Source organism: Suncus etruscus, chromosome 15 (genome assembly GCF_024139225.1).
Source record: "Suncus etruscus isolate mSunEtr1 chromosome 15, mSunEtr1.pri.cur, whole genome shotgun sequence".
NCBI classification, from domain to species: Eukaryota; Metazoa; Chordata; class Mammalia; order Eulipotyphla; family Soricidae; genus Suncus; species Suncus etruscus.
The window spans coordinates 78,809,246-78,836,787 of NC_064862.1; the positions used below are offsets into that span (position 1 = coordinate 78,809,246).

Here is a 27,542-nt window from a genome sequence, read left to right on the forward strand (position 1 = left end):
TGTGCGAACACATCCGTTCATGGTGAAAACCAGAAATACCGCAGATAACTGTCTTTGCTATGGACTCACGTGGATGCAACTCAGCAAGAAGAAAGGAAGAAAAGAAGCCTTGGAAAGAGCAGCTGGGCTGAAGTCTGCCTGAGGGAAGGAAGTCAGGCAGCATTGTGTTCCCTCACAGGAACTCCAGGGCTGGGAGAGCAAAGGCCATGAAGATTTGAAATGGGGACTGAGTGGTGGGACGCAGCCTGGGGGCATCTTTTGGTGTGACTGGCCTGGTATCTGGGCCCTGGATGGGTCCTGTTTGGAAGGAGCCAGCCTAGATAGTGATGCCAGGGTGTTGTGTGCTGGGTGTGCGGGTGTGACCCCACCTGCACTCAGGGTCATAAGCCTCACTGCTGACCCAGGCATCATCTACACATTTCTGGTTTTTGGAGCAGGATCTGCTGGCTGCCTGCCTCTGCAGAGATCAGAAATCTGCTTCCAGGGGCTGGAGCAATAGCACAGCAGTAGGGCATTTACCTTGCATGTAGCTGACCTGATGGACCCAGGTTCGATCTTATGGTCCCCCAAGCCTGCTAGGAACGATTTCTGAGCACAGAGCTAGGAATAACCCCTGAGGGCTGCCAGGTGTGGCTCCAAAAGAGAAAACAAACAGAAATCTGCTTGGGACTGTTTGGCAGTGGAGGAGGAGGAGAAAGGGCATATCTGCAGGGCTGCGGGCCATTAGGTCTGGAACAGTGGGATGGCAGGGAGGATATTTGCCTTGCACAAACTCATCCGGGTTTGATCCTCAGCACCATATATGGACCCCTGAGCACTGCCAGGAGTGATCTCTAAGTGCAGAGTCAGGAGTTGTCCCTGAGCATTGCCAGGTGTGGCCCCAAAAGAAACAAGACACACTGGGTGAAATGTGAGGAGCAGCCTTCTTGTCCCAGTAGCTTCTCCATCCTCACGCCCACTGCCACGAGCAGGAGCTTCCCCAGAGTAACAGCAGCCACTGGGCCCATAGCAGTTGCCTTTGCCAAGTGGCAACTTATGGTTGTTGGTTCAGCCAAAGCCAGCCCTGTCCCAGCAGGAGAAAGTCAGGCAGTTGCTTGGATCCTGGCATGTGGTAGTGGAAAGTACAGAGTCTGCATCATCTGAGGCTCCCAGAGGGGCTTCTTCTTTGGATCCTCCCTGTGTCAGGGTACCTCTCAGGACCCCTGTTCCCAGTCAGTCCTCTTCTCTCCCTTGTGCCGGAGTATGCCCCCTCAGACCATGGCTCCCAGCACGGCTCCTTCTTCTCTCCCCTGTTCCAGGTCTCCTTCCTCTTAGACCCACAATTTCCATCTGAGCCCCTCCTTCCATCCCCCTAGTGCTAGGGCCCTCTACTCTGGCTCCAGCTAAGAAGCTTTAGCCTTGAGTTTGCAAAACTTCCGGTTTTCTGGGGCCGGAGAGATAGCATGGAGGTAAGGCGTTTTCCTTTCATGCAGGAGGTCATCGGTTCGAATCCCGGTGCCCCATATGGTCCCTTGTGCCTGCCAGGAGCAATTTCTGAGCCTGGAACCAGAAATAACCCCTGAGCACTGCCGGGTGTGACCCAAAAACCACAAAAAACAAAAAACAAACAAAACTTCCGGTTTTCTTGCTCGCCAGGGGTCGCTGCAGAGCTCACTGCCTCCTTCTCTGGGGGACAGTCCTGGTTGTGGTTGGTGCTTTTGGGGGCTGCCAAGTGTTGTGACTGCACTGACACCGTCAAGGCAGTGTCTTGCAGCTCCTCAGGGCCCAGTGGGCCCCAATGTTTACCAGAGAGCCTTGGACCTAGGGCTACTGCTATGTAATGTGCCGGGCACATGGTACAAGACATGTTTGTGTGTACATGCTATGTGTATAGCACGCTGATGCAGCTGCTGGAAGAGGAAGGAAGGAAACAGCAGGGCAGAAGGGGGCAGGGTCACTGGACATGTTGCTGTGTGGGACCCTGTGCCTGGGAAGGGCTGGGCTCTGAGTGGGGGGAACTAAGGTGCTGGATAGTGCCCCTCTGACCAAAGAGAGAAGGAGCGTGCCCCCAAATTGGCTCGGGTGGAGCTGGCCCAGCACCACACTTGGCTCTGCCTCCGCTATCAGATCAGCTGCCCCTCCAGGTCACTGAGCACCACCCATATCACTAGTCCCTGTTCGACTGGGGGGTCCTGCTTTTTCCTCTCCACTGCCCACTTGTGCCCATGGTAACCAGCAAGGGCCTGCCTGGCCTGTGGCGTGGCCACCACTCCCACGAGTGAGCACAGGAAAGGTCAGGGAGGAATGAGTAAACGGAGAGGCCTGGAGGGATGAATGAATGAGGGATAGGAAAGGATGAAAGTGAACGAGTGAGGTTGTGTAGGAAGAGAATGAACACAAAAGAATGAAGGAGCCAGTAGTAGGCTGGGCCTAGATTGGGCGCATGTGGGTCGTAGTAGCCCCAGAGAAGCAAGGTGCCCAGGGCCGGCAGGTGCCAAGGGCAGGACAGCAAGTTCTTGTCTTTTTCCCCTGACTCCAGGCCTTCCCTGGGTGCCAACCCAGAAGTGGGTTCAGGTGGACTCTTAGTGGTCCTCAGGTTCCCCCCTCCCTCCGTACTCCAGGGGGGAGGTGCATGGGGAGGAGGGCGGGCACACATCTGGCTTCCCGTTTCCTCTTTGATTCTGGAGACCAGCTCTTGCCAGGTATAGGGTTTGGGAAGCCTCATACCAGAGCTTTTCTCCCTAGCCTGGGGAGTGCTAGGAGGCGTGGCAGGCCCCCAGCCGTCCTTGTCTTTTCCCCCAGACTCCAGGCCTTCCCTGGGTGCCAGCTCAGATGGCCAGAAGTGGGTTCAGGTGGACTCTTAGTGGTCCTTAGGTTCCCCCCTCCCTCCGTACTCCAGGGGGGAGGTGCATGGGGAGGAGGACGGGCAGACATCTGGCTTTCGATTTCGTCCTTGATTCTGGAGACCAGCTCTTGCCAGGTATAGGGTTTTTCTCCCCTGGACTTCAGTCTTTCCCTGGGCACCGGTCTAGGTGGACTCTATAGGGGTCAACAGGCTTTCCTGTTGACACACGAATGGGAATTCGCTCTGGGAGGAGGGCAGGCTGTTCTAGCACTGGTTTATATTGGGACAGTCAGTAGAAATTTTTTCTCTTTTTTTTTTCATATTGATATTATTGTGTGCATATATTCTATATATCCATAATATCTATCTATTATTGGGACCTTGATACTGCTCTACAAAGCTCATTTCTAATATTTTACTGCGTCAGTCCCAACCCTTACTTCCCCCCATCCTCCCAAGTAGGTGCAGCTAACCACATAGAATGATAAGTGCAGTTAGAGAAATAACTACACTGAAAACTTTCATAACAATGTGAATGAATGAGGGAAAAAGAAAGCCTGTCTCGAATACAGGTGTGGGTGGGGTGGGGAGTAGGTAGATCTGGGAAATTGGTGGTGGGAATCCTGCACTGGTGAAGGGGGGTGTTCTTTACATGACTGTAATCATACAAGTACAATTATATTTGTAATCACGGTGTTTAAATAAAGATAATTAAAAAAAAAAAAAAGAGTGTGGGCTAAGGGCGCGTGATCTTGCAGAGGGCCAAGAGGTCGCGTGGCGGGGCGGGACGTGGTGGGGCGAGAGGGGGCGTGGCGGAGCCAGGGTGGGCGTGGCAGGGGCGGGCGGAGGCCGGTTGTGCGCGAGACGAGGCCGGTGGTTGTGGGCGTGGCGAGCTCGGACAAGCAGAGTGGGCGTGACCAGAGAGGCTATGTGGCCGCAAATGGGCGTGGTTAGGGCCGATATGGGCGTGGTGAGCTCGGATTGGGCGGGGTTATGGGCGTGACCAGGGCAGCGAAGCCAGCTGCGGGCGTGGCCACGGAGACTGTGGGCGTGGCGCGGCGGGCTCGGGACGGTGAACTGGCGGCGCGGGCGGCGCGGGAGGAAGTCATGTGGCGGGAGCTCACATGACCGGCGGCGCGATGGACCCGCTGCCGACCGCGGCAGCCGAGGCGGACTGTGACGAAGAGGCGGATTCCCCCGCGCCAGGTACAGCCCTTGGCCCACCCGCTCCGCGGCGCGCCGCGGCCTTGCCCGCCTTCTCCTCGCCCGGGCGCCCGTGGGGAGCTGTCTCCCGGTTCCCGCGGCTCGGACCAGCCTTGCTCCGGCCTCGTTGCCCCCCCAGGCAGTGCGGGGCCGCGGACGGACCCGGGTGGCGAGGTGTCGGGCCGCCCAAGTGCCTGCGTGGCTGCGCGCCCGCCCTCGCCCCGTTATCTTAAGATGACAGCGTGGCTGTCATCGTGGAGGGCCGCCGGGGTCGCGCGATCTTCGGGAGTTAGCGTTGCGTGGGGGTTTCGGGGGGCTCTTTGGGCGTGAATGTTCACATCCTGGACGGCCAGCACCCCGACTGCTTCCGAAGCTGCTCCCCAAGTCGTCTCCTTCCACACCTGGGTGGGGTGCACAGAGCCACAGGGGTAGTTGGGGAGGTGATGGAACTCCCATGTTCTTCCCCAGCACCTCAGGGTCCCCCGAGATCACGGTGGTGATCAGTTTTCCTGGACCCTATCGGCTGGCCAGGCTTTCAACTCCTGAGGGGCAGAACGGGGAACCCCGAGGGCTCTGGAGGTAGCATGAGGGTTTCTTTTTTTTTGCTTGTTTGTTTGTTTTTGGGTTACACCCGGAGGTGCTCAGGTGTGTGACTCTGGCTCTGCGCTCAGAAATCGCTCCTGGCAGACTGGGGAGGGGGGAGGCATATGGGATATCAGGAGTCGAACCGGGGTCCCTTCTGGGTTGGCTGCGTGCAAGACAAACGCCCTATCGCTGTGCTATCGATCAGGCCCCAGCACAAGGTTTTTTCCCTAAGTTCCTCAATCCAGGGCCTCACATGTACATGCAAGGCTCGCCCTATGCTGCCCGGCCACTTTCACAGACCCCTAGATCCTTCAGAAAGCTGTACAGGCCTGAGAGGGGAGTGTGGGGCTTTTGGTGCTGGCCCATGCCTGCAACTGGCACCGTCCAATTCTGCAGCACCCCAGCACTTACCTCTGGGAGTGACCTCTGAGCATAGAGCCAGGAGTAAGTGCTGAGTGAGCACTGCCAGGTGTGACCTGCTCCGGCAAGAAAGGAAAAACACGATGAGGACACATTATGGATGGGAAGTGTCCCAGTTTGCTGAGGCTGCTGTCTGACCTGTGTTTCTGGCTCCCTGGGGCTGTGTCTAGCTGCTGGGGTTCAGAGATGTGGATAAGTCGCACCCCTACTGAGGATAGAACCTACTTCCAGCCTTTCCTGGCCTCCGCCCTGACCGCCTTCACTGATAGTGGGAATCAGATTAGCCCACACCAGCGCCCTATTTCAGGGTTAACCGAATAGCAGGTTGATTGGCCCCAGAGCCTGTCACTGTGAAACACAGCTGTGTAAGCCAGACAGACGTTGGTGCTGGGCTTGTGAAGGCTGTCCTGCATGGGTGCTCGTGGCATCAGGCCATGCGTATCCTGGCAAAGTCAGGCTGCACCGACCAGGGATCAATTCCAGCTCTCAGCTCCAGTCTTGGCAGCTCTCACTGCCATGAATACCGACTTGTTCTTGGGATGTTTTTGGGGGGACTCTTGTTCTCTGGGTCTTTTGTCAGGGGACCATGACCAGAGATCGAATGGGACCAGCCGTACTCAGGGCAGACCCCTTTCCTCACTGTATTCTCTAGTCCCTATCATGTTACACCACCTTGTAAGCTTCCGTCAGGCTTAGAGAAGTTAGCAAGAGAAATCTGTATTTCCTTATCTGTCAGTGAGGTTCAGTTTCTCCTACTATTTTATCTTTTCTAGATCTGGCCTCTTCCTGACGGCCCCTTCTACCAGTGTTCTGTGGAATTGCTGATTTTCTCTCTTGCTGTCTGGACAGCCCTTTGTGGTTTCCACTAAAACGACAACTTCCCCGGTGATGCAACTAATGCTTAGTTGCTGTCCCTGTGGATGAGACTGGCTCAGCCCCTGGGAGCTTGGTCAGGGGCTGCATTCCAGACATTCTTGGAGGTCAGGCAGCTCCCAGAAGATAGTTTTCTCCAACCCCACAGGGTCTCCTTGCTGTCCTACCCGGCCTCTCCCTCAGGGCTCTCAGTTCCTTTCTGCATGACTCTGTGACTCCTTCATGCCTGGGTTGGAATTGAGGGTTGCGGGTCCTGCTTGTGACTGCAGGAGCCTTGGCTAGATGAGGTGTGAACAAGACCAGCTTGCGGCCCTGGTGTCACCTTGGTGTGGCCTTGGTGGTGGCCCTGAAGGTATCAATTGAGGTGTCTTTGCCGCCAGGCTCACACAACCGGCAAGGTAAAGTGCGTGGGTTTTAGAAAGAGGAACTACCCAAATCGCAGTTCTGGGGAACAGATACACAGGACTGTGGTCAGCGAGAGCTGTGCTGGTTAGGGGAATTCTCTAGCCAGAAAAAATGCTGTTGGCTTGATGTGCTGGGAGAGGTCGGTTTGCAGGGCATGGCAGGTGGGGGGACTGGGGTGTGGGGTCTGTGCCCACGTGTGTCTTTGGGAGCTGGGGAACCCTGGTGGCTCAGTGGGGGGAGGCCGGAGAGATAGCGTGGAGGTAAGGTGTTTGCCTTTCATGCAGAAGGTCATTGGTTCGAATCCTGGCATCTCATATGGTCCCCCAAGCCTGCCAGGAGCAATTTCTGAGTGAGGAGCCAGGAGTAACCCCTGAGCGCTGCTGGATGTGACCCAAACAAACAAACAAACAAGACCCAGTGAGGCTGTGTGTGCAAAGGGGAAGAAGCCATGTCTGTAGCTGAGCAGGCCCCAAGGCAGTGGTCCGATTGTTGTGTGGCTCCAGGAATGTTTTCTGCCTGCTGCGCTGGAGAACCGGCTGAGGAGTGAGCTGTGACAGCTGGTCATATAACTGGAACTGAGCAAAGTATGACCCATCATGAGTGACACCCTGGATCTCACTCACTAGCCCCTCACAGCCACATCTGCAGCCTGGTTCCTGCCAGGCCCTGCTCCCTTCCAGAAGCTTCCCTGAGTGCAGTCGCCACTGGTTTGCACCTTAGTGGTCGTGTGGCTGCATCTTAAGCTTTGTCTTTGAGGCTGTCTTTGACTGAAACTTGAAGACACCCTAGTGAAGTTTTTCAGAAAGATTCCACAGGGAGCTGAAGTCGATGGGTCAGTGACCTGCTCTGGCATGGAGAATGACTCTGTACTGCCCAGCGCCCAGTCAGAGCAGGTCCTTCCCTTCTTGGCTCCATCCAGGCTGGAGCAGGTGCAGAATCCAGTAAGGCAGAGGCTGGACAAGCTGGGTAAGGGCAAGTGTGAGCGCTTGGTGCTCAATCAGGAGGAAGCCCTGTGGCAGGGCAGGTTAGGCAGGCTACTGTGGCCCCAGGGCCTGTCTAACTCCTATGTTAGATTCAAGTTGGGGTTCAGTGGCTCTGATACTGTATCTGCCTTGTGCTGTGTGTCCCAGGCCATGTTGAGCCTGGGGCAGAGGCTGTGTGGTGGGAAGGAGCATCTGGGTTTATTGCTCAGCCTGGTTAATCATCCTCAGGCTGAGTCCCGAGTGACCCAGCCAGGGCCTTGCAGCACTGTCATTGCTGGAGTCTTGCTTCAAAGGGTGATTTGTGCTGCACTTTCAGTTCTGGTGACTCAGGAGGCTCTGGAGCAGCCTCCCCTGACCATGCGCTGGGTGGCAGCCTCCCTCACCTCCCTCAAGGTTCTGTGCCCTATGGAACAAAGCATCTTGGAAGTGCTATGAGAGAGATGGGGAAACAGGGCAGGGCTGACTTACAGAAAACCTGCCCCTCACAAGAGGCAGAGAGTGCTCTCTTGGTGTTCCTGTGTTCCCTTTCTGGGGAGGGTGTCCAGGCATGCAGGTCCCTGCACACAGTACAGTTTCATGGACTGTACTCCGGACCCTGAGTATCACGGGGTGCCTCTTCTTTGGCAGGTGCTGGGATGTGGGTGCTCGGGTGAGTCCTTGAGGAAGGAAAACCCTCTCTGGGCACAGAGCAGCTCCCTGAGAACCAGCACCCAGGCTGCCCTCCCCATGGGTCTGGCATCTGTTGCCTCCTTGGTTAGTGGAGGGGGGACCTTTAAGGGCTGCCTGGAGGAGGCGGCTGTTGGGGTTTCCGGGCATCCAGAGTTGAAGTAGAGGAAGTCTGAGCTCCTATTTCCTGTGGACATTATGCCCTGGGGACCTTTTTCAGAGGGGACACTTTGGTGTTTGTGCAGAGCAGTGAGAGGCTGGCTCCTAGTTGCCCCTCAGGGCTGTTCCCCTGTGGGCTCAACTGGGAAGGAGCCATCCTGCCTTGGGTCCTCCCTGGCCTTCCCCTCCTTAAGAGCTTGTGAACTTACCCCAAACAGCTGCTCTGGTGAATGAGCAGGTTGCAAGCTGAGCAGGGGCTTTGAATGCAGAGACCAGGTTCCAGACAGGTTCCAGGTTCAATCACTGAAATTGCTCACTGAGCATTCCTAAACCCACACTCTCTCCATCCTCCCTTCCTTCTCCCCACATCCTAATTATCCGTATTTCAAGAAACAAGCTCATTTGCAAAAAATTTTTGTTTTGGTTTTGGGCTACACCTGTCAGTGCTCAGGGTAGGGCTCCTGGTACCATACATGATTCAGGGATTGAACCCAGGTGTGTAAGGCAAATACTCTACCAGGAGTCTCAAACTCGCGGCCCTCCGTACAACATTTTGTGGCCCTGCCCTAGAGGAATCTTTTTTTGTTTTGTTTTGTTTTGTTTTAGTTGTTTGGGTCACACCCCCCCCAATGTTCAAGGCTTACTACTGACTTTGCACTCAAGGATCACTCCGACTTTGCCTCCTGCGGCCCCCAGGTAGATTGAGTTTGAGACCCCTGCTTACCCGATGTACTCTTGTTCTGTCCCACAACATTAACTTAATTTGTTTATTTTTTGGGTTTTGTACCACACCCAGAGGTGCTCAGAGGTTATTCCTGGCTCTGCACTTGCCCCTGGAAGGCTCTGGAAATGCCAGGGATTGAACCTGGTTGGTCACCTGTCAGCCTTGTGCAAGGCAAATGCCTTATCGGGTAGCCTATTGGATAGGGCCTATCCTTTGTGCTATCGTTCTGGCCCCTACATTAACTTATTTTATTGGTTTTTGGGTCACACCCGGCAGCGCTCAGGGGTTACTCCTGGCTCTACACCCAGAAATTGCTCCTGGCAGGCTCAGAGGACCATATGGGATGACAGGATTTAAACCACCGTCCTTCTGCCTGAATGCAAGTCAAACGCCCTACCTCCTTGCTATTTCTCCGGCACCATTTATTTTAATTCTTAGGAAAAGTGCATTGATGGGGCCAGAGAAATAGTATGGAGGTAAGGCATTTGCCTTTCATGCAGAAGGTCATTGGTTTGAATCCCGGCATCCCATATGGGTGCCCAAGCTTGCCAGGAGCGATTTCTGAGTGTGGAGCCAGGAGTAACCCCTGAGCACTGCTGGGTGTGACCCAAAAACCTAAAAAAAAAAAAAAAAAAAAAAAGGAAAAGTGCACTGAGAGAGCACAGTGGTGAAAGCACTTATTTTCCTCCTGACCCACCCAGATTTGACTTGGGCAGGCATTTCGCATTCCCTAGGACCTCCCCGGCCCCACCAAGAGTGACCCTTGAGCACTAATTGTTTAGGTCTTCTCAATTAAAGTTTTCAAGGAGAAAACTTTATCTTATTTAAAAAGCTGGTGGGGGGGGCGGAGAGATAGCATGGAGGTAAGGCGTTTGCCTTTCATGCAGGAGGTCATCGGTTCGAATTCCGGTGTCCCATATGGCCCTCCGTGCCTGCCAGGAGCAATTTCTGAGCCTGGAGCCAGGAATAACCCCTGAGCACTGCCGGGTGTGACCCAAAAACCACACACACACACACACACACACACACACACACACACACACACACACACACACACACACACACACACACACACACAAAGCTGGTGGGGCCAGAGCAATAGCACAGCAAGGAGAGCTTTTGCCTTGCATGTAGCCTAACGGGGTTTGATCCCTGGCATCCCACATGGTCCCCTAGGATCCCACTAGGAATGATCGCTGAGTACAGAAGCCTGAAGTCTGGAGTAAGCCTCAAGCACCGCTGGCTGTGACCCCAGAAGCAAAATCAGGCAAACACCAATAACAGTTTACAAGTCTTTTCTCTGCTGAAAAGCGACCCTCCCCCAGCCTGTGTAGCTCTATTTCCTGTTTTTCTGTGGATTTTATGCCGAGTTAGATAAGACTTGGCTCTCCCTTGGGGTATCCCTCCTGAAGCCAGAGCAGAGGTCAGGGAAGGCTTGGCCCAGGCTCTGGGTTCTACTTCCTGCTCTCAATGCAAAACCCTCACTCCCTAGGTGGGATGCTCAGAGCCATGGCCTGCTGGGGCCACACATCTGTCCTCCGACCCATTGGTGAGCTCCTGAGTGTGTGTGTGAGTGTGTGTGTGTATGTGTGTGCGTGCGTGCGTGCTTCGGATTCTCACTGGTCTGAAGGTTGTGGGATAGAGGTGATTGAATATCACTTTCTAGAGCTGTGGTATCCATGTATTGGGGGCCCTCGCTCATACCCCCTTTATGTGCCCTGATTCATTCTCTTGCACACACTCCCTCATGTGGACTCACAGCCCATTACAGAGAGATGCGTTCACATCCCTGTCCTTGTGCATGCATAATCACACAAGGCACTCACACATGCTCACATACAATCACACACATGCAGTCATGCATGCTCAGACAATCATATACATGTACTCACGTGTAATCTCTGTGATCCAGTTTGGCACATTTTATTAAATGAAGGGGCCAGAGAGATAGCACAGTGGTAGGGCATTTGCCTTGCACGCTGCTGACCCAGGACGGTTCTGCGTTCGATCCCCAGCATCCTGTCTGGTCTCCTGGGCCTGCCAGGAGTAACCCCTGAGCCTCTCTGGGTATGGCCCCAAAACAAAACAAAACAAAAAACCCAAACATTTTGTTAAATGAAGCAGGAATGGTGAACCAGCCCATTGTAGAAGAACTGAGGGTAACCAAACAGGGCCGCTTTGTCAGGGGCAAGGCTCTGTGGAAGTCTCCTTGGCGCTGCTGCTGGGGTTCAGTCTGTCTCTTTTCCTGCCTCCCTACAGGGATGTGGGGCTCAGGGTTCCTTTGAAGGGGGAGACTAGGGACTTCAGCTGCATGGGGTGTGGAGCTCTTTCCAGGAAGAGGGGGCGCAGGCTGTAAAGCAAGTGTGTTCTAGCAGTCCTGTGGCCGAGCAAGGGCATGTGAGTTGTGCGGTGTGGACATGTGGGAAGTATGGGTGGGTGTCAGTTGTGCTTTTGGAATGTCCTGTCACCACAGTGTGGCCAATGGGAATGTGTGTCGCCGTGAAGTAGGGTCAGGTCAAGTTGTGGCCTTACAGGCATGTGGAAGACTCTGTGGTCCAAGCCTGCATCTCAGTGGGGAGGGGTGTTCTGTTCTGCAGACAACCCCCAAATCCAAATGGTGTTTTCTTCCTGGGTCAGGGGTGCAGTGGTTCTGCACTGCTGGCTGTCCGGCTTGGTGAGACCCCTGGCACCTTGAACGTCTCAGGTGAGAGGTGAGCTATGTGGCTGGCAGGCTAGATGCTGGTGCATGACCCAGTTATGTGCCACACTGTAGGTCGGGTCCAACCTGCTCTGCTCCTCAAGGGTCTTTTTGGTGGGTCTTGCTTCTGCTACAGACATACCTGTGCCCCCCACCACTGGGAGGGAGCCAGAGCCCCGGCGGATGCAGGGCCCACAGGGGAGCCCACTACTGCAGGAGCTGCTGGCCAGAGACACAGTGCAGGTGGAGCTGATACCTGAGAAGAAAGGCCTGTTCCTCAAGCATGTGGAGTACCAGGTGGCCAGCCAGGTACAGTGTGGGCAGGGCACTTGGTGATGACAGGGTTACGGGTCAGACTGGGGCTCAGATGCGGACTCAGTCCGAAGGGCCAGGCTCAGCCCTTAGGTGCACTAATCCTGGGCTTACTTCCTCAACTCGGGTCCCTGCATGTGTTTCTATCAATTCAGATGATCAGTAAGATATTGGGATACACAGGACCAGATGTACCCTGGGGCCTGCCAGGATTTTGACAGGAATTTCCCAGGCTGTGGGCTCTGCCCTCAGGCTGCACCCCCTCTCCTAGGTTGGAATGGGGATCAGGCCTCTCTGGGGGACTGTGAGGCAATGGGATTCAGGGGGCTTCAGGGCTGTGCCGCTTTTGATGTCACATTGGGTGGTTGAGACCTATGTGTGTACTTGGGCCACAGGGCTCATGATGGATGGAAGTAAGGTAGGCGGGTCCTGGGAAGGCCATGAGAACGGGAGGATGGAAGAATGGGAAGATGGGAGGACAGAAGGAGGAAGAGAGCAGAAGGCCAGGAGGATAGGATGATGGGAGGATGGGCAGAGAGGAGGAAGGATGAGAGGATGGATGGATAGATGAATAGGAGGATGGTTCTCTTTCCTTTGTGTCTTCTGGGTGAACTGACAGAGCCTTAGTCATCAGAAGTCACAGAGGTCGGTCCAGAAGGGCTCAGGGCAGGCAGCGAGGCCCAGCTCTGTGACTGGCATTGGAGTGGCTCTGGACTTCTGTCCCGGCCTGGAGAGCTGGAGTGACAGGGTCTCGGGGCCTTGTTGCCGGGTGCTGGGCAAGTCTGGCTCTCTGCCTCAGCTGACCGCTCTCTGGCCCCACAGCGCTTCAAGTCCTCCGTGTACAGACGCTACAATGACTTCGTGGTTTTCCATGAGACACTGCTGCACCGGTTCCCGTATCGCATGGTGCCTGCGCTCCCGCCCAAGAGGGTGCTGGGAGGTGAGTGGCCAGGGCCCCTGGGGGGGCAGGTACGGCACTGGTGGTGAGCTGGGCTTATGGGGTGGGGTGCTAGCTGGGTGGTGTGGTATGCAGCCGACAGGGAGTTCATCGAGGCCCGTAGGAGAGCCCTGAAGCGCTTCATCAACCTGGTGGCCCGACACCCCCGCTTCTCTGAGGACGCACTGCTGCGGCTCTTCCTGTCCTTCGATGGCTCCGTGAGTACGTCCCCTGCCCAGCCTGGCCACCAGGCCCCTCATGTGGGTGCGTTCAGAGGCCCCTAGCCAGGTCCAGCTGGGCTCCTGCTTGCCTGAGCCAGTGAGCAGTGGAACCTACAGTTGTGAGTGGGAGTGGTTCCCCTGAGTAGAGCTGGGGCCACACAGGGTTTTCATAAATCTACCACCGCCACAGCATCTGCCAGGTGCCTCTGGTAGGGAGCCCAGCTCCCCCATCCTGCCTGAGAGTCTCTGGCCCCCATCCTGGTGCCTCGGGTGGGTGGGTTCAGCTCCTCGAACTAACACCTGCTGTTTATGCTACAGAATTCCTCTATGGGGGTCTTCTCAAGCAGGGCTGTGGGTGCCTGATGGTGCTGGGGCATTGGGACGTGGCTGCTTGTGCCCCCAAATTCCCCCACCTCCATCCCTTGCCCAGGAAGCTGCAGTGCAGAAGGGAAGGTGGCAGCAGGGGCAGGTGGGGAACCCTCATCCCAGGGCCTCCTACATCTACTTGCCTTTGTTAAATGAGGACCCAGAGTCTGGACTCCCTGAGAAAGGAATGGCTGTGGGGGCTACAGGCTCCTGAGGCTTCTGTGGGGCTCCCAGTGATCCCTGGGGCCAGCTAGGGGTTGTCCTGTTCTACCCTGTGGAGTTGTACAGGCGCCCCTTTTCAAGCTGGATGGTGCACCCTCCGAGCCTTGAGCCTAGGCCCATGCAGGCGAGGTCAGTGGCTGGTCATCCCATACAGGATGTGCAGAACCGGTTGAAGGAGGCTGCACAGAGCACCGGGGACGAGTTCCTGAACTGCAAGCTGGCTGCTCGGGCCAAGGTAGGCCCTGGGTTATGAAGAGCTGCCTCAGGCCCCTAGCATGACCCCAGGCTTTGGCTGCACATATGCTTGTCCCCCAGCTTTCAGGGTGCTGATTGCTGCGTTGGTTATCTTGGGGCATCTGAGGGGCCACCAGGGCTACAGGACTTCATACCTGGACCTTCTAGAGGTGTGTCCTGCTACTTGAGCCTTTTCCACTGCTCAGCACTGTTTAAACTTTGGTCCATTATTTTTTCTAGAAAGATAATCTGACTGCTTTGTTCTCCCCTCCTTTATTTATTTATTTATTTATTTATTTATTTATTTATTTATTTATTTATTTTTGGTTTTTGGGCCACACCCGGCGTTGCTCAGGGGTTACTCCTGGCTGTCTGCTCAGAAATAGCTCCTGGCAGGCACGGGGGACCATATGGGACACCGGGATTTGAACCAACCACCTTTGGTCCTGGATCGGCTGCTTGCAAGGCAAACACCGCTGTGCTATCTCTCCGGGCCCTACTTTTTGTTTTTGGGCCATATCCTGTGGCGCTAAGGGGTTACTCCTGGCAGATTTGGGGGACCATATGGGATGTGGGGAATAGAATCCAGGTCTGTCCTGGGTTGTCCGTGCACTACTGCTGTACTATCTCTCCGGCTGCTTCCCCACCTCCTTTTTTTAAATTGTTTTTGTGTCAACTTGGTGGTGGAGTAACTCTTACCTTTGCACTTAGGAATCACTCCTGGAAGTTTCGGGGATCAAACCTGGGTTGACTATGTGCAAGACGAACACCCTGCCAAGCACTGCCATATCACTTAGCTGTCCCCCCTTTAGATAGAGTCTCTATAGTACGGGCAATTCTGACCTCATCTTCTGAGGTCACTTTTCTCTGCATTACTCAGCTGGTCATAGTCAATGGCTATAGTTAAAGCAGGCAAGATGTAGTGGGTAGTTGTTAATGTTGCATCAATAGTAACAGTAAGAGCTACATCATTTTTCACTAAAAGCTTTTTTTTTCCTTTATTTTTGGCCTCACCTGCAATGATCAGGGCTTACAGCTGGCTCTGCACTCAGGTATCTCTTCTGTTGAGGCACCTTTGAGGTGCTGGGGATCAAACCTGGGTCAGGATGCAAGGCAAGCATCCTCCCCACTGGATTCTCTCCAGACCCTTCACTTAGAAGTATTTTGTGGCTCTTACCTGGTAGTGTTCAGGGAGTAGTCCTGGCTCGGAGTACTGCTCAGGACTCTGTGGTTTTCCCTGGGCAGGACTTCCTCCCAGCTGACATGCAGGCCCAGTTCGCCGTCAGCCGGGAGCTGGTGCGGAACATCTATAACAGCTTCTACAAGCTGCGTGATCGGGCTGAGCGCATGGCCACACGGGCCCTGGACAACGCCGCTGACCTCCTCATCTTTGGGAAAGAGCTGAGGTGCGGCTGACCTGCTTCCTCGGGGACAAACATGATGGAGAAGGGGGTGCCTGGACACATGGGTTTTGCTGGGTTTGCTGGCGAGTATCTGTTCTGGCACCTGAGGCTTGCAAGGCCGTTGCATGGGGCAGGCCAGCCCAGCTCTCATTTCCTGCACGGGGGTAGGGCGAGGTTACACCATGCTTCTTGGCCTGAGTGGCTCCCTCTGTCCTCCTGCAGTGCTCTCGGGTCTGACACAACGCCGCTGCCCTCCTGGGCCAGTCTCCACAGCAGCACATGGGGCTCACTGAAGCAGGCACTCAAAGGGCTGTCAGTGGAGTTTGCGATGCTTGCTGACAAGGCGGCCCAGCAGGTAAGCCTTATGCCGGGCAGACTCCACAGCCCTGATACTGCTGCTGTCTTGTCTCTGTCACCATTCCTGAAATGAGGGACCCATTTAGTCACAGAATCTGATCTCAGTGATGAGCCACTTGTGTTTGGTCTCAGAGCTTCTCCAGATGGCCTCTCCTTTCCCCAGTGCTCATTGTCGGGCATGCTGGGCCGTCTGCATGAGCAAGAGGTCATGTCCGGGGAGACCCCATGCCCTACCTGTGCCCAGTGGGGAGACCCTGTGTCCTATCTGTGCTCTTTGCTGGGGCCTGTCTGTAGTATTGGGGTGTGTTTGCCCTTGGGCAGAGATCATGTGAAACAGGACAGAGACTCTGACATGGACCTGAGGACCAGGGCTGGGATTAGATAGAAGAATCCAGCTCTGGACTGACCTTTTCCTCAGTGGTTTCAGCCTGCTGTGAGCTTGTTTGAGACCAGCCGAATGCAGGGTACCCTGTGGTGGTGGGAGGTCTCCCACTTTCTGGTGTCTGGGGTATGCAGGGACAGTACAGGTCTCATCATGTCCTGGGCCATTTCTTGAAGCAGAAGAGTCAAGTCCAGCATGCTCTGAGGGAACAGCACTCAAAGCTTGGTCTGCAAGACCAGAATGAAGCAGTTAATCCTGCCTGTGGGTTCCTGTGCTGGGGACAGCCTGAGACCCATAGTCATGGCCCCAGCCAGGATCCCTCCAGCCAACAGCTGTGTGGGGCATGACTCTCCTGTATGTGTGCATGTGAGTGTGTGTGTGTGGTCCCTAGTCAGGGTTCAGCCCCTCCAGGCAACAGCTGTGTGTGTATGTCCGCCCCTAGTCATGGCTAGGCCTCTCAGCCAACAGCTATGTGTGGGGCATGACTCTTTTAGGGTGTGTGGATCTGTGGGGGAGGCTCTGAGGGGCACTCTCATGAGCACTCAGTGGTCCTGACTTCGTTGCTTCATTGCAGGGCAGGCAGGAAGAAAATGACGTGGTGGAGAAGCTGAACCTCTTCCTGGATTTGCTTCAGTCTTACCGAGTGAGTCTGGCCTTGTTGATGAGCAGGATCTAAAGGGTGTCTGAGACCCCTGCGGGTAGAAAGGGCTGAGAGGGGTGATGGGGTAATGCAGGCCTTGTGGACTCTGGCTGGGCCCACAGGAGAGCAGGTGTGTGACCTGGGACAAAACAGGTGTCTGAGCTGTGAGTGAGCACGACCTCAGGAATGTGGGAAGCCGTGAGCAAGAGGAAGTGTGTGAATGAGTGCTTGTGTGTGCACGTGCACAAATGAGTGTCTGAGGCTGTGCTCAGGAATCTAAGTACCTGTGGGGTGCTGGTACCTGAGTGCCAATGTGTGAGTGAATCAGTGACCAGCGGTGCATTTGTACAACACAAGAAATGACCAGGAAGACCATGTGTGTGAGTATGTCAGACACTAGGTAGAGCCTGTGTGTGAGAGTGAGAATTCAGGGTCGAGGTGGAATGTGTGTCTGAGAATTGGGGTCTACGGGGCCAAAGAGATAGTATGGAGATAGGGCATTTGCCTTGCATGCAGAGGATGGTGATTGGAATCCCGGCATCCCATGTGGTCCCCCGAGCTTGTGGGGGGAGACGATTTTTGAGCATAGAGCCAGGAGTAAGCCTTGAACGCTGCCAGGTGTGACCCAAAAACCAAAAAAAAAAAAAAAAAGAATTGGAGTCCAGGTGAAGCATTTGTGTGAGAGAGAATCAGGGACCAGGCAGAGTGCATGTGTGTGAGAGAGAATCTGAGTATCTGAGTGGAGCATGAGGCGCCCAGCCACAAGAGGGTGGTCAGGGTTATTTGGCCCCTGCGGGGAGCCTTTCTGGAGTGTGACCCCCTGCGCTGAGCTGCTGATGGCCTGGGCATCTGCTCTGCTTCTGGTATGGATCTGCTCACATCCATGTTCTGTATACTGCCTAGACCAGATGGTGCTCAGGGCACCTACGGGTGGGTGGGTGGGGAAACGCAGCCAGATGTGGGTTCTGATTGGCCATTACTCGGCCTCGTGATGTGGTGCTGGCAACCCCCAGTGATGTTTTGGGGCTGTGGTGCTGGGGATTGGACTTGGAGCCACAAGCAACAGGCAGGACCCCGGGCTCTTTGTGAGCAGGTGTGAGAGAGGGACAGTGAGCAATTGGGTTGAGCAAGCCTCTGCCTGCACCCACCACTCTCCTTTCCCCTGCCCCTAGGACCTGTGTGAGCGGCACGAGCGGGGTGTGTTGCATAAGCACCAGCGTGCCCTGCACAAGTACGGCCTGATGCGGAGGCAGATGCTGAGTGCTGCTGCACAGAGCCGTGAGCCCCAGGCCGTGGAGCAGCTGGAGTCCCGCATGGTGGAGGTACTGGGCTGCCCTCTGCTCTGCTGCCTGAGGGTGGGACCAGGGATGCACAGCACCTCGTGGTGCTGGCTTAGAGGAGAATGGGTGCTAGAGGCTGTCTTTGTAGCAGGAGAGTGCCCTACAGACCATGGAGCTGCGGAACCACTTCTCCCTGTATTGCCTGCACCAGGAGACGCAGCTGGTGCATGCCTACCTGCCGCTCACCTCACTCATTCTTGGTGCCTTTGTCAACTCGCAGATCCAGGGCCACAGGGAGGTGGGTGCCACTCCCAGCACTTAAGTCTCCGGGACCTAGGGACAGAGCATCCTGGGGACGGGGGAGAGGAGAGGAGAGGAGGCGGGTGGACAGTATAAGCAGGAGACACATGGCTCTCACCTGGAGGCTCTGCCTGAGGCCTGACCCCTCACCTAAGCCTGACTCAGGCAGGTGTGTGTTGTGTTGGGTCTGAGGCTGGGAGGGCTCCTGCTCAGCCTGGGGCTGCTGAGAGGCTCCTTATTAGCATAAGGGTGGGGTCCCATTGCACTCCCCTAACCTGGGGAGTACAGGCTTATACCTTACCAGGACTGTCCCAGGATCTTGGCTTGGCCATCACTTGGCCTGTAGGGCCACGTTCCTTTTGTGTAGGGAATACTGAGTACCCCAGCCTCATCATGACAGGATGTGGTAGGCCCCTGCTAGACTGGAGTCCCCATCCATGGGGAGGTGGGTAGCCCAAGCCCAGCTCTTGGTTCCCTTACTGTCCTGTCTCCACAGATGAGCAAGGTGTGGACCGACCTGAAGCCCAAGCTCAGTTGCCTCTTCGTGGGACAACACAGTGCCCTAACGCCTCCAAGCTCCCCACAGGATGGCCTGGCTCCCCACTAGGCCCAGGGCCCTGGGCAACACCAACCATCTCATTGAAGCCTTATCAAGCTGTGTGTACCCTGTGTGGGTCCCTGGGGCTAGGCAAGGGTTGGGTGACCCTGCTCTCTGCAAGCCAGCACCATCTCAGGCATAGGTGTATGAACCGGATGCCAGTTCCTTCTGCTACATGCAGGGATGAGGTGGTGTGGTGAGCCATGGGCAGCCCCTTCTTTCTAGAAATGTGGAGCCTCTTGGAACTCTGCACAGCTGGCAGAGTCATGGGAGCTGAGCCACTTCACTGCCACCCCCTTCTTGGTCTGGGTCTGGCAGTGGAATTTGACTACAGCAGGTAATGGCATGTGCTCTGGCACCCCCACCTGCTCTCACTTCATCTCAGCAGCTGGGTTCTCTGCTGCTTGCCTGGAATCGAAGAGACTGAGTCCCCCAGTCTTTTCCATTGGGCCCCAGGAACACAGCATAGCCACTGCCTCCACCTCCCTGTGGGACCTGGCTGGGCCAGCATCCCCTTGGTGCCTTTCTGCTGGCCCACCTGGGAGAAGGCACTTGTCTGAGGATACCCTAGAAGGCCAGGTGCCCACTGTACCACCCTGTGGGTTAGGGCCCCAGCCTGAAACTTCCTTATGGCTGCTTGCCTGCCTCTGAGCTCCATGGGTCCATGCTCAGCTTGGCTGTCAAAATCTCCTGGTGGGGACTGGCCTGTTTTCTGTAGGGAGCACTTTAGGAGGCTGCAGGACTGAGGACTATCACTCCACTAAACTGGAATTGTTTACATGTGATCTCTATGCCGAGAGTTTATTTAGAAGCTTTCATGAATAACTGTTATTAAAGGCATTTATAAGAACTGAGTGTGGCATGCACTTTTTGTGTGCAGACTTTCTTTTCCCTTGATCAGATGCCAGTAGTCCTTTGGGGTCAGGAACCGTGAGTGGCCTCGAGACCTGCCTCAGTTTTTCTTACAGTGAAGAGATAAAGCCTTTTGGGATCAGGAATGTTCTGGCCTTGGGCATGTTTTCTTTTGAGTCCTGCCTCAGTTTCTGCTACTGTAAAGGGGAAAAAAAAAACAACATGAAGTGGAGTTGGGGGACATGCCCTTGCCTGCCTCAGCCCATGGTGCACAGCAGGGAGGGATGGGCCATACATATCCTCACCCTGGTGGGTCACGTCCCCTCACAGGGCATCCACCTCCCGGAGGGTGTAGTCCACGATGGTGCTGTGTCCCTGGAACTTAAAGTACCCCTGAAACAACTTCTTCTGGAGCAAGAGAGGGAACCAGAGCTTGTTGTCAGGCCACATATCGCTGAAGGGGATTTGGTCCTGGTGGAACCACTGGGGCCGCATCTCTGTGGGACAAAGGGCTATGTTAATACTCTGGGACCCTGCTGGGCTGTGTTGGGAGGGGATAGACACTGACCGTCGCTTTCAGCCGGAGTGCCTTGGACTGTGTCCGTACAAAAGACGTGCACATCCATGAGCTCGGGGACGCCCACAAACTCGAACACGATGTGGCCAGCCTTGTGTAGCGTCTTCGCTGTCAGGCCGCTCTCCTCTTGCAGCTCCCTGTGGGGATGGATGGCATAGGGGTCCTGGTTTTTGTCCTTCCCTCTAATGAGCTCTTGGGACTCCAGACTATAGTCTATAGACTATAGTCTGTGCCCGACATCCCTCCACCCCAGCCAAGCCTGGGCCCTTTTGTTGGGACAATAGGTAGCTGTGGTTAGTGTTGGCTCTGCCACTTTTCCACATACTTGGTCCCCCCCTACTGGCCTTAATAGTGTCAGGGACTAAGCCTGGTGCAGCTGTGCAAAGGACTGTCTCAGGTGCCCAAGGCTACAGGTTCTTGTCTCTAAGCCCTGATGAGGCCCAGCACTTGCTGCTTCCATCTCTCACCTCTTGGCTCCTTCCTCGATGGTCTCTCCCTCCTGCACTTTGCCTCCAAAGCCATTCCAGAGGCCAACCCCAAAGCCACGCTTCTTCATGCCCAGGAGGATGCGTGGCGGCTGCAGTACCAGAACCAAGGTGTAGAGCCGGGAAGGCTGCATGGCGGTGGATGCTGAGGAAGGCCGGAGAGTGGGGTCAGCGGCTGACAAGGGCCAGCAAGAGGGCAGAAATCTGGGGCTTGATGGCTCTGCCAACTGGTGGCTGACCCCTGATTTTCTGGCTCAGCAGCTGGAGGCCCTTTTTCTAAGTATCTGAAGCAATAGTGAGAGATTGACACGTGCCAATGCATGGCCCCACAGGCTACTTATCTGCTCCTTGGCCCTGCCTTCCTCTAGGCAAGCAGGTGAGCCACAGTAGTCTAGCACTAAGATCATCATGGCTTATTAGATGTTCTTTTTCTTGGGGGTGGGCACTGAGACTTCAGCTTGGGTCCTTCTCTGGCCTGGGGATCTGCTTGACTCCCCCCAAGCACGCACAGCTCGGGTGATCCAGGACCTTGCATTAGGGGAAAGCCACATCAAGAGCGGGAAGAGCTGTCTGCAGAAGAAATGCTGGAGGCCCCAGCTCCCTCACAGACAGCAGTGGTGTGTGTGTGTGTGTGTGTGTGTGTGTGTGTGTGTGTGTGTGTGTGTGTGTGTGTGTGTGTGTGTGTGTGTGTGTGTGTCTATACCGGTGATGCAGGCTCTCCTGATCCTGGAACTCCTTTCCTTGGGAAAGGTCCACAGCGAACCCAGAGTAGGCTCAGGCCACTCTCCAGGGCTGCATCAGATATGGTGGGGACGAACCGCTGGCGGCATGCATGCTGCTACGTGGCCCCTGGAGGGACATCCAGGCCCCCGTGCCCTCCCACTCCCCTTCCCTGGCAACTCCAGCGAAACCCACGCACCTGACCTGGTTCCCTTGCGCCCCCAGGATCCCCGAGCACGCGCCCCCCCGGCAACCCGCGGCCACACGCGGGCCGGCACTTCCGGGGGGCGTGGTCTCGACAGGAAGCGGGGCGGTACTTCCGGTCGGGTGTGCTCAGCTAGCGGAGACCCAGGAGATCCGAACTCAGGCTGACCCGGAGAAATGCACTACCTGCTGCGAGGGCCGCCGGGCCGCCGGGAGCTGCTCACGGCTCTATGGGGGTGCAGGTGAGGTGGGTACGGGGTTGGATCAGGCGCGGTGGGTCCCCAAGGAGAAGTTTAGGATGGGCCCGTAGGTGCAATGAGTTCCCCGTGGCAAGGCAGGAGGCAGCGAGGGCTGCAGACACTGCTGGTATATGTTGTCCCCTGTCCCCATTGGGGGTTCGCTCTAACCCCAGCATCATAGCTTTCTGCCAGGAACCCCAAGAACAGCATCTTTAAGGAAGTTACAGGGGGGTCAGGGCCCTGGTGTGCCTGGCAGGGACAGTCTCTAAATCCCAAGAAAACTTCCCAGAGAGGCGGGCATCACCTTTCTACAGTTGTTCACCTTGGAGTTCAATTTGAGGGCGCAGCTAGCCCAGTGAGGACTGTGTCCTTTCTGCTCCAGCGGATTATTGTCCTTGCGGCCGGTGAGAACTCTGAAGAGGGCTGCAGCCTTGATTTCCCCAGTTCTTCTATACCAGCCCTACTAGGTTGATGCAGACTAGGAGACTATCATTGTGTGCAACTTTTATGGCGGGGGGGTTTGGGTCACACCTGGTGACGCTCAGGGGTTACTCCTGGCTATGCGCTCAGAAATCTATACTGGCTTGGGGGAAAATCTATACTGGCTTGGGGGAACATATGGGACGCTGTGGGATCGAACTGCGGTCCGTCCTATGTTAGCATGTGCAAGGCAAACGCCCTACTGCTTGTGTCACTGTTCCAGCCCCTGTGTGCAACTTAAGAAAGAAAATCAGGGCCCAGAGAGATAGCACAGCGGTGTTTGCCTTGCAAGCAGCCGATCCAGGACCAAAGGTGGTTGGTTCGAATCCCGGTGTCCCATATGGTCCCCCGTGCCTGCCAGGAGCTATTTCTGAGCAGACAGCCAGGAGTAACCCCTGAGCAACGCCGGGTGTGGCCCAAAAACAAAAAAACAAACAAAAAAAAAAAGAAAAAAGAAAAAGAAAGAAAATCAGGGGAACTAGATGCTTCCGAAGAAGTTAATAACGTGGGGCCAGAGTGATAGCACAGTGGACACGGTGCTTGCCTTGCACATACCTGACCTGGGTTCGATCCTTGGAGTCCCATATGGTTTCCCTCGAGCACCACCAGGAGTGATTCCTGAGTGTAGAGCCAGGGGTAATCCCTGAGCATTGCCGGGTGTTTCCCCCAAAACAAACAAATAGGGCCCGGAGAGATAGCATGGAGGTAAGGCGCTTGCCTTTCATGCAGAAGGATGGTGCACCGCAGGATGTGGTCCAAAAAACAAAAAACAAACAAAAAAACAGGTTGATAACAGCGAGTAGAGACTGGAAGGGGGTGCAGTCTGGGTCCTTAGTAACTGTTCCTTTTGTGGGGTTGACCCTTTGTTGCCTTCTCAGGACACCCCTCAAGTTAGGGTTGCCCTACTGACCTCATGATCTTGTGGGAGATGGCCATATTGGATGTCCTGAAAGTTAGGTTTCCCTGTGGATTTGGGGGACTTTCCTTTTTGGCTGGGCTGGTTTCAGGTGCCCCAGGATCACTTCTCCCCATTGCTGCCCTGCATCTACTTCCTCTTCTTTCCTAGGTCCTTGAAGCTGGTCTGTGCTTTCCTCCCGCACCAGGAGCTCCACATGGCTGCGAGTCAGCACTGGGCTCGGAGCGGTGCCCAGCACCTGTGGCTCACCCGGCAGCGGAAGGACCCGTTTGTGAAGGCTGCGAAAGTGGAGAGTTACCGGTGTCGAAGTGCCTTCAAACTTCTGGAGATGGACGACAAGCACCGGCTGCTCCAGCCTGGCCTCTGTGTGCTGGACTGTGGGGCTGCCCCAGGGGCCTGGAGTCAAGTGGCTGTGCAGAGAGTCAACGCTGCTGCTTCAGGTAGGGCCTGGCCCAGGAAAGCAGACTGATGCCCTCTGTTGGTGAGTTGCAGGGATGGTGCTGTTGTTTTAATATAAATTGAAGAGTCCTAGAGTTGGTGTGGGGATGGAGAGGCCTTTCTCGGCTGGCTCCTGTAGTCCCTACTGCCTGGTGGGTCTGAAGGTTGAATGATGACGGTGGAGAAATTCCCAAAGCAGTCAGATGAAGTTCCAGGAGTCAGCCAGCTTTATTTCTCTGTCCTAGCCGCCATGTGCATTTCCTCACATGGCTTCTATGCTAAATCTTTTCCTAGCAGCCACTTCTCTGCTCCTTCTCTGGCTTACTCTGTCTCTCTTTCAGCTGCTCTTCAGACTTCATTGCTGACTGACTCCCCTTTGCTGCTTCTCTTTGCTGATTTCCTTATTGATTCTCTCTGCTAATTCTCCTTGTTGATCTTTTCTGCTGATTCTCACTTTCCTTCTTATTCCCTCTCTCCCCCCACAAGCAGACTCCTCTTTCTGCCCATTCCAGGGATGGGCAATTCTGATCAATCAGGTGGGATAAATATGAAGTTCAGGGAGGGGATACCCACATGGGGCTGCCTTCTGATAAGGGTAGAAGTCAGGGCTAGTCCCCTGGCAAAGGAGCACTGAGGCAGAAGTGGGAGTTTGGGGCTCCTGGGTCTGGTCCTTTGCTGCCCCCAACACCAGCATTTCCTTCACCACCATCTGGCTCTGGCTGGCTGCTCTGGGCTTGCCTTGTCCTTGCCCTGCCACACTAGAGGCTGGACCAGTTCCCAGGGTGTAATGTCTTCCTAGGACTTGCTGTAGATCCAGCCAGGTCATGATTCTGAGGCCTCAGGGGCCTTTCAGTGGTTTCTACTCAGCTCAGCCCAAGGGACTTACCTTTTGTCTGTTTCATATTTGAGGGTCAAACATATTTTTTTATATTTTTTTGGTTTTTGGGCCACACCCGGCGTTGCTCAGGGGTTACTCCTGGCTGTCTGCTCAGAAATAGCTCCTGGCAGGCACGGGGGACCATATGGGACACCGGGATTCGAACCAACCATCTTTGGTCCTGGATCGGCTGCTTGCAAGGCAAATGCCGCTATGCTATCTCTCCGGACCCTTTATTTATTTTTTATTTTTTTGGTTTTTGGGCCACACCCGGCAGTGTTCAGGGGTTACTCCTGGTCTGCTCAGAAATAGCTCGAACCAACCACCTTTGTTCCTGGATCGGCTGCTTGCAAGGCAAACACTGCTGTGCTATTTCTCCGGGCCCGTCAAACATATTTTTAAAGGCTGATTTTTGTTTTTATTTTTTGGGTCACACCCAGCAGTGCTCAGGGGTTCCTCCTGGCTCTATGCTCAGAAATAGCTCCTGGAAGGTTCAGGGGACCATATGGGATGCCGGGATTCGAACCACCATCCTTCGGCATGCAAGGCAAACACCCTGCCTCCATGCTATCTCTCTGGCCCCTAAAGGCTGATTATTTAATTAAATTAAATTAATTTGGGGTCAGAGAGATAGCGCAGAGGTATTTGCCTTGCAAGCAGCTGATACAGGATCTAAGGTGGTTGGTTCAAATCCCGGCGTCCCATATGATCCCCCATGCCTGCCAGGAACTATTTCTGAGCAGACAGCCAGGAGTAACCCCTGAGCACCGCCCGATGTGGCCCAAAAACAAACAAAAAAAAAATTAATTTGTTTGTTTTTTTGGCCACATCTGGTGGTGTTTGGAATACTCCTGACTCTGCACTCTGGAATAATTCCTGGTGGGCTCAGGGGATCATATGAGATTCAGGGGCTCACACCCAGGTCAGCCACATGCAAGGTAAATACCCTGCCCAATTATTCTGGCCTCATGATTATTTTTTTAATTTTTATTTATTTTTGGCTTTAGGGTCACACCCGGCAGCGTTCAGGGGTTATTCCTGGCTCTAGGCTCAGAAATCGCTCCTGGCAGGCTCAGTGGACTATATGGGATGCTGGGATTCGAACCACATTTGAACCTTCTTCATGCAAGGCAAACATCCTACCTCCATGTTATCTCTTCGGTCCCTCCATGATTATTTTTTGATGAAAAACTTGTTTGTGGAGCCAGAGTGATGATAGTACAACGGGTAGGGTATTGCTTTGGATGTGGCCAACCCGGGTTTGATCCTTGGCATCTCATATGGTCCCCTGAGCACTGTCAGGAGTGTTTCCTGAATGCAAAGGAGTAAACCCTGACTGCCAGGAGTAGGACCTCCCACTCCCAGTTTTTGTTTTGTCTGGGACACATCTAGTCGTGTTCAGGGCTTACTTGTGGCTCTTATTGAGATTGGGGTTGGCTGCATGCAAGGCAAGTTCCTTAACCTCTATACTATATCTCTGGCCCTTAAATTGATTTTTTTGGGGGAACCATTATAGTGCTGGGGAGTTTAACAGTACAGTTATTGCTTGGTGCTCTGGAGTCTGTGTGGTGTTAGGGACTGGTGAGTACCAAGAATGCACTTCCCTCCTTGAACTGCCCCATGCCCTGGTCCCAGGCATTTGAGTTGTCGTGCCATTTTCTGGGACCACACAGAGATAAGAACTCTCCCATGAGAACCAGCCATTGGTGTGAGGTGAAATCGGAATCAGAAACCACTGCAGCTCTGCTTTTAGGGTGGTCTTTGGCCTCTTTGGGCCTCAATTTCCTCAGTTGTGGTATAAAGGTCCACCCACTTCTCATGAGTAGATCATGGAGGAAGGCTGGGGCCCACTGGTTTGACCTTGGGCCCTTTGTGCCATTTGTTATGTCATCCTGTAGGTAGGCTCAGAGCATAAATCAGTGATGCTACAGCTATTATTCCTGCTAGATCCCAACGCTCCTGTTGGCTTCGTGCTTGGCGTAGATCTTCTTCACATCTCCCCTCTGGAAGGTGCCACTTTCCTGTGCCCAGCTGATGTCACTGATCCACGTGTCTTCCCAAGAATCCAGGAGCTGCTTCCAGGAGGGAGAGCAGATGTGATACTGAGTGATATGGCCCCCAATGCCTCCGGGATCCGGGACTTGGATCATGACAAGCTCATTAGTCTGTGCCTATCCCTCTTGACCCTGGCTCGGGAACTGCTGCAACCTGGGGGTACATTCCTTTGTAAAATCTGGGCCGGCAGGCAGAGTGACCACTTACAGAGGAGGCTGGCAGAGGACTTCCAAAGGACCAGGACCCTAAAGCCTGAGGCCAGCAGGAAAGAGTCATCAGAGGTATACCTCCTGGCCACCCAGTACCGAAGAGGAAGGGGGCCAACGGTGGACTGAGCTTTCTTCCTTTCATTTCAGGCCCCTTTTCTCGCAAATGTCACCTTACCTCTCTTCTGGAAGTGGCTGGCATTATTCAGCTGTACTTAAGGAATGCACCAGGTGGTACATACAAGGAGCCTTTGTATTAAAGCAAAGATCTGTGACAAGGATGTCCAATAGCTGTGACGTTTGATCAGAAATGCTCCACACCTCTGTGAGGGGAAAGTTTTCTGAAGGCGATAGAAGATAGGAAACAGAGGGAGAATAGAGTAGAAGGTGGTGGCAGAGGGTACTCACTCATTATGATGCCGTTCTCCACCCCACTTCTCCAAGAACACAAGCTCCTATCCTTAGTTTAGCAGTAGGGTAAGGTAAGAAGGTCTGAAATTCCCTCCTGGGCTTTCGTTTTCACCTGACAAATGCATTTTCTGAAACTGCAGTATTTAATGCTGTTAGTGAGGCACTAACATTTCACTAACTGAAATTTTTTGGGTTTTTGTTTTGGGTGTTTTTGGCTCACACCCAGCAGTGCTCAGGGATTACTACTGGCTCTGCACTCAGAAATCGCTCCTGGCAGGCTCAGAGGACCA

General features: G+C 54.6%; 3 protein-coding genes across 3 annotated transcripts; 2 read left to right on the top strand and 1 right to left on the bottom strand.

Moving 5' to 3' along the window:
- Window positions 1-11,623: 11,623 nt before the first annotated feature.
- On the top strand, window positions 11,624-19,642 carry SNX8 (sorting nexin 8). The gene is made up of 10 exons (XM_049788653.1): window positions 11,624-11,849; window positions 12,675-12,792; window positions 12,886-13,007; window positions 13,753-13,833; window positions 15,078-15,238; window positions 15,458-15,590; window positions 16,549-16,617; window positions 17,787-17,936; window positions 18,046-18,192; window positions 18,691-19,642. Exons 1-10 carry the CDS (start codon window positions 11,724-11,726, stop codon window positions 18,799-18,801), a joined length of 1,218 nt encoding a protein of 405 aa, XP_049644610.1. The 5' UTR covers window positions 11,624-11,723; the 3' UTR covers window positions 18,802-19,642.
- NUDT1 (nudix hydrolase 1) lies at window positions 19,564-21,696 on the bottom strand. Its single transcript, XM_049788709.1, has 4 exons — window positions 21,626-21,696; window positions 20,689-20,851; window positions 20,213-20,358; window positions 19,564-20,141 (listed from the first exon to the last, which is right to left on the bottom strand). The coding sequence occupies exons 2-4, from the start codon at window positions 20,838-20,840 to the stop codon at window positions 19,969-19,971; spliced, it is 471 nt and encodes a 156-aa protein (XP_049644666.1). The 5' UTR covers window positions 20,841-20,851; window positions 21,626-21,696; the 3' UTR covers window positions 19,564-19,968.
- Window positions 21,697-21,757: 61 nt separating this feature from the next.
- MRM2 (mitochondrial rRNA methyltransferase 2) lies at window positions 21,758-27,407 on the top strand. Its single transcript, XM_049788690.1, has 3 exons — window positions 21,758-21,872; window positions 23,416-23,705; window positions 26,528-27,407. The coding sequence occupies exons 1-3, from the start codon at window positions 21,808-21,810 to the stop codon at window positions 26,968-26,970; spliced, it is 798 nt and encodes a 265-aa protein (XP_049644647.1). The 5' UTR covers window positions 21,758-21,807; the 3' UTR covers window positions 26,971-27,407.
- Window positions 27,408-27,542: the final 135 nt, after the last annotated feature.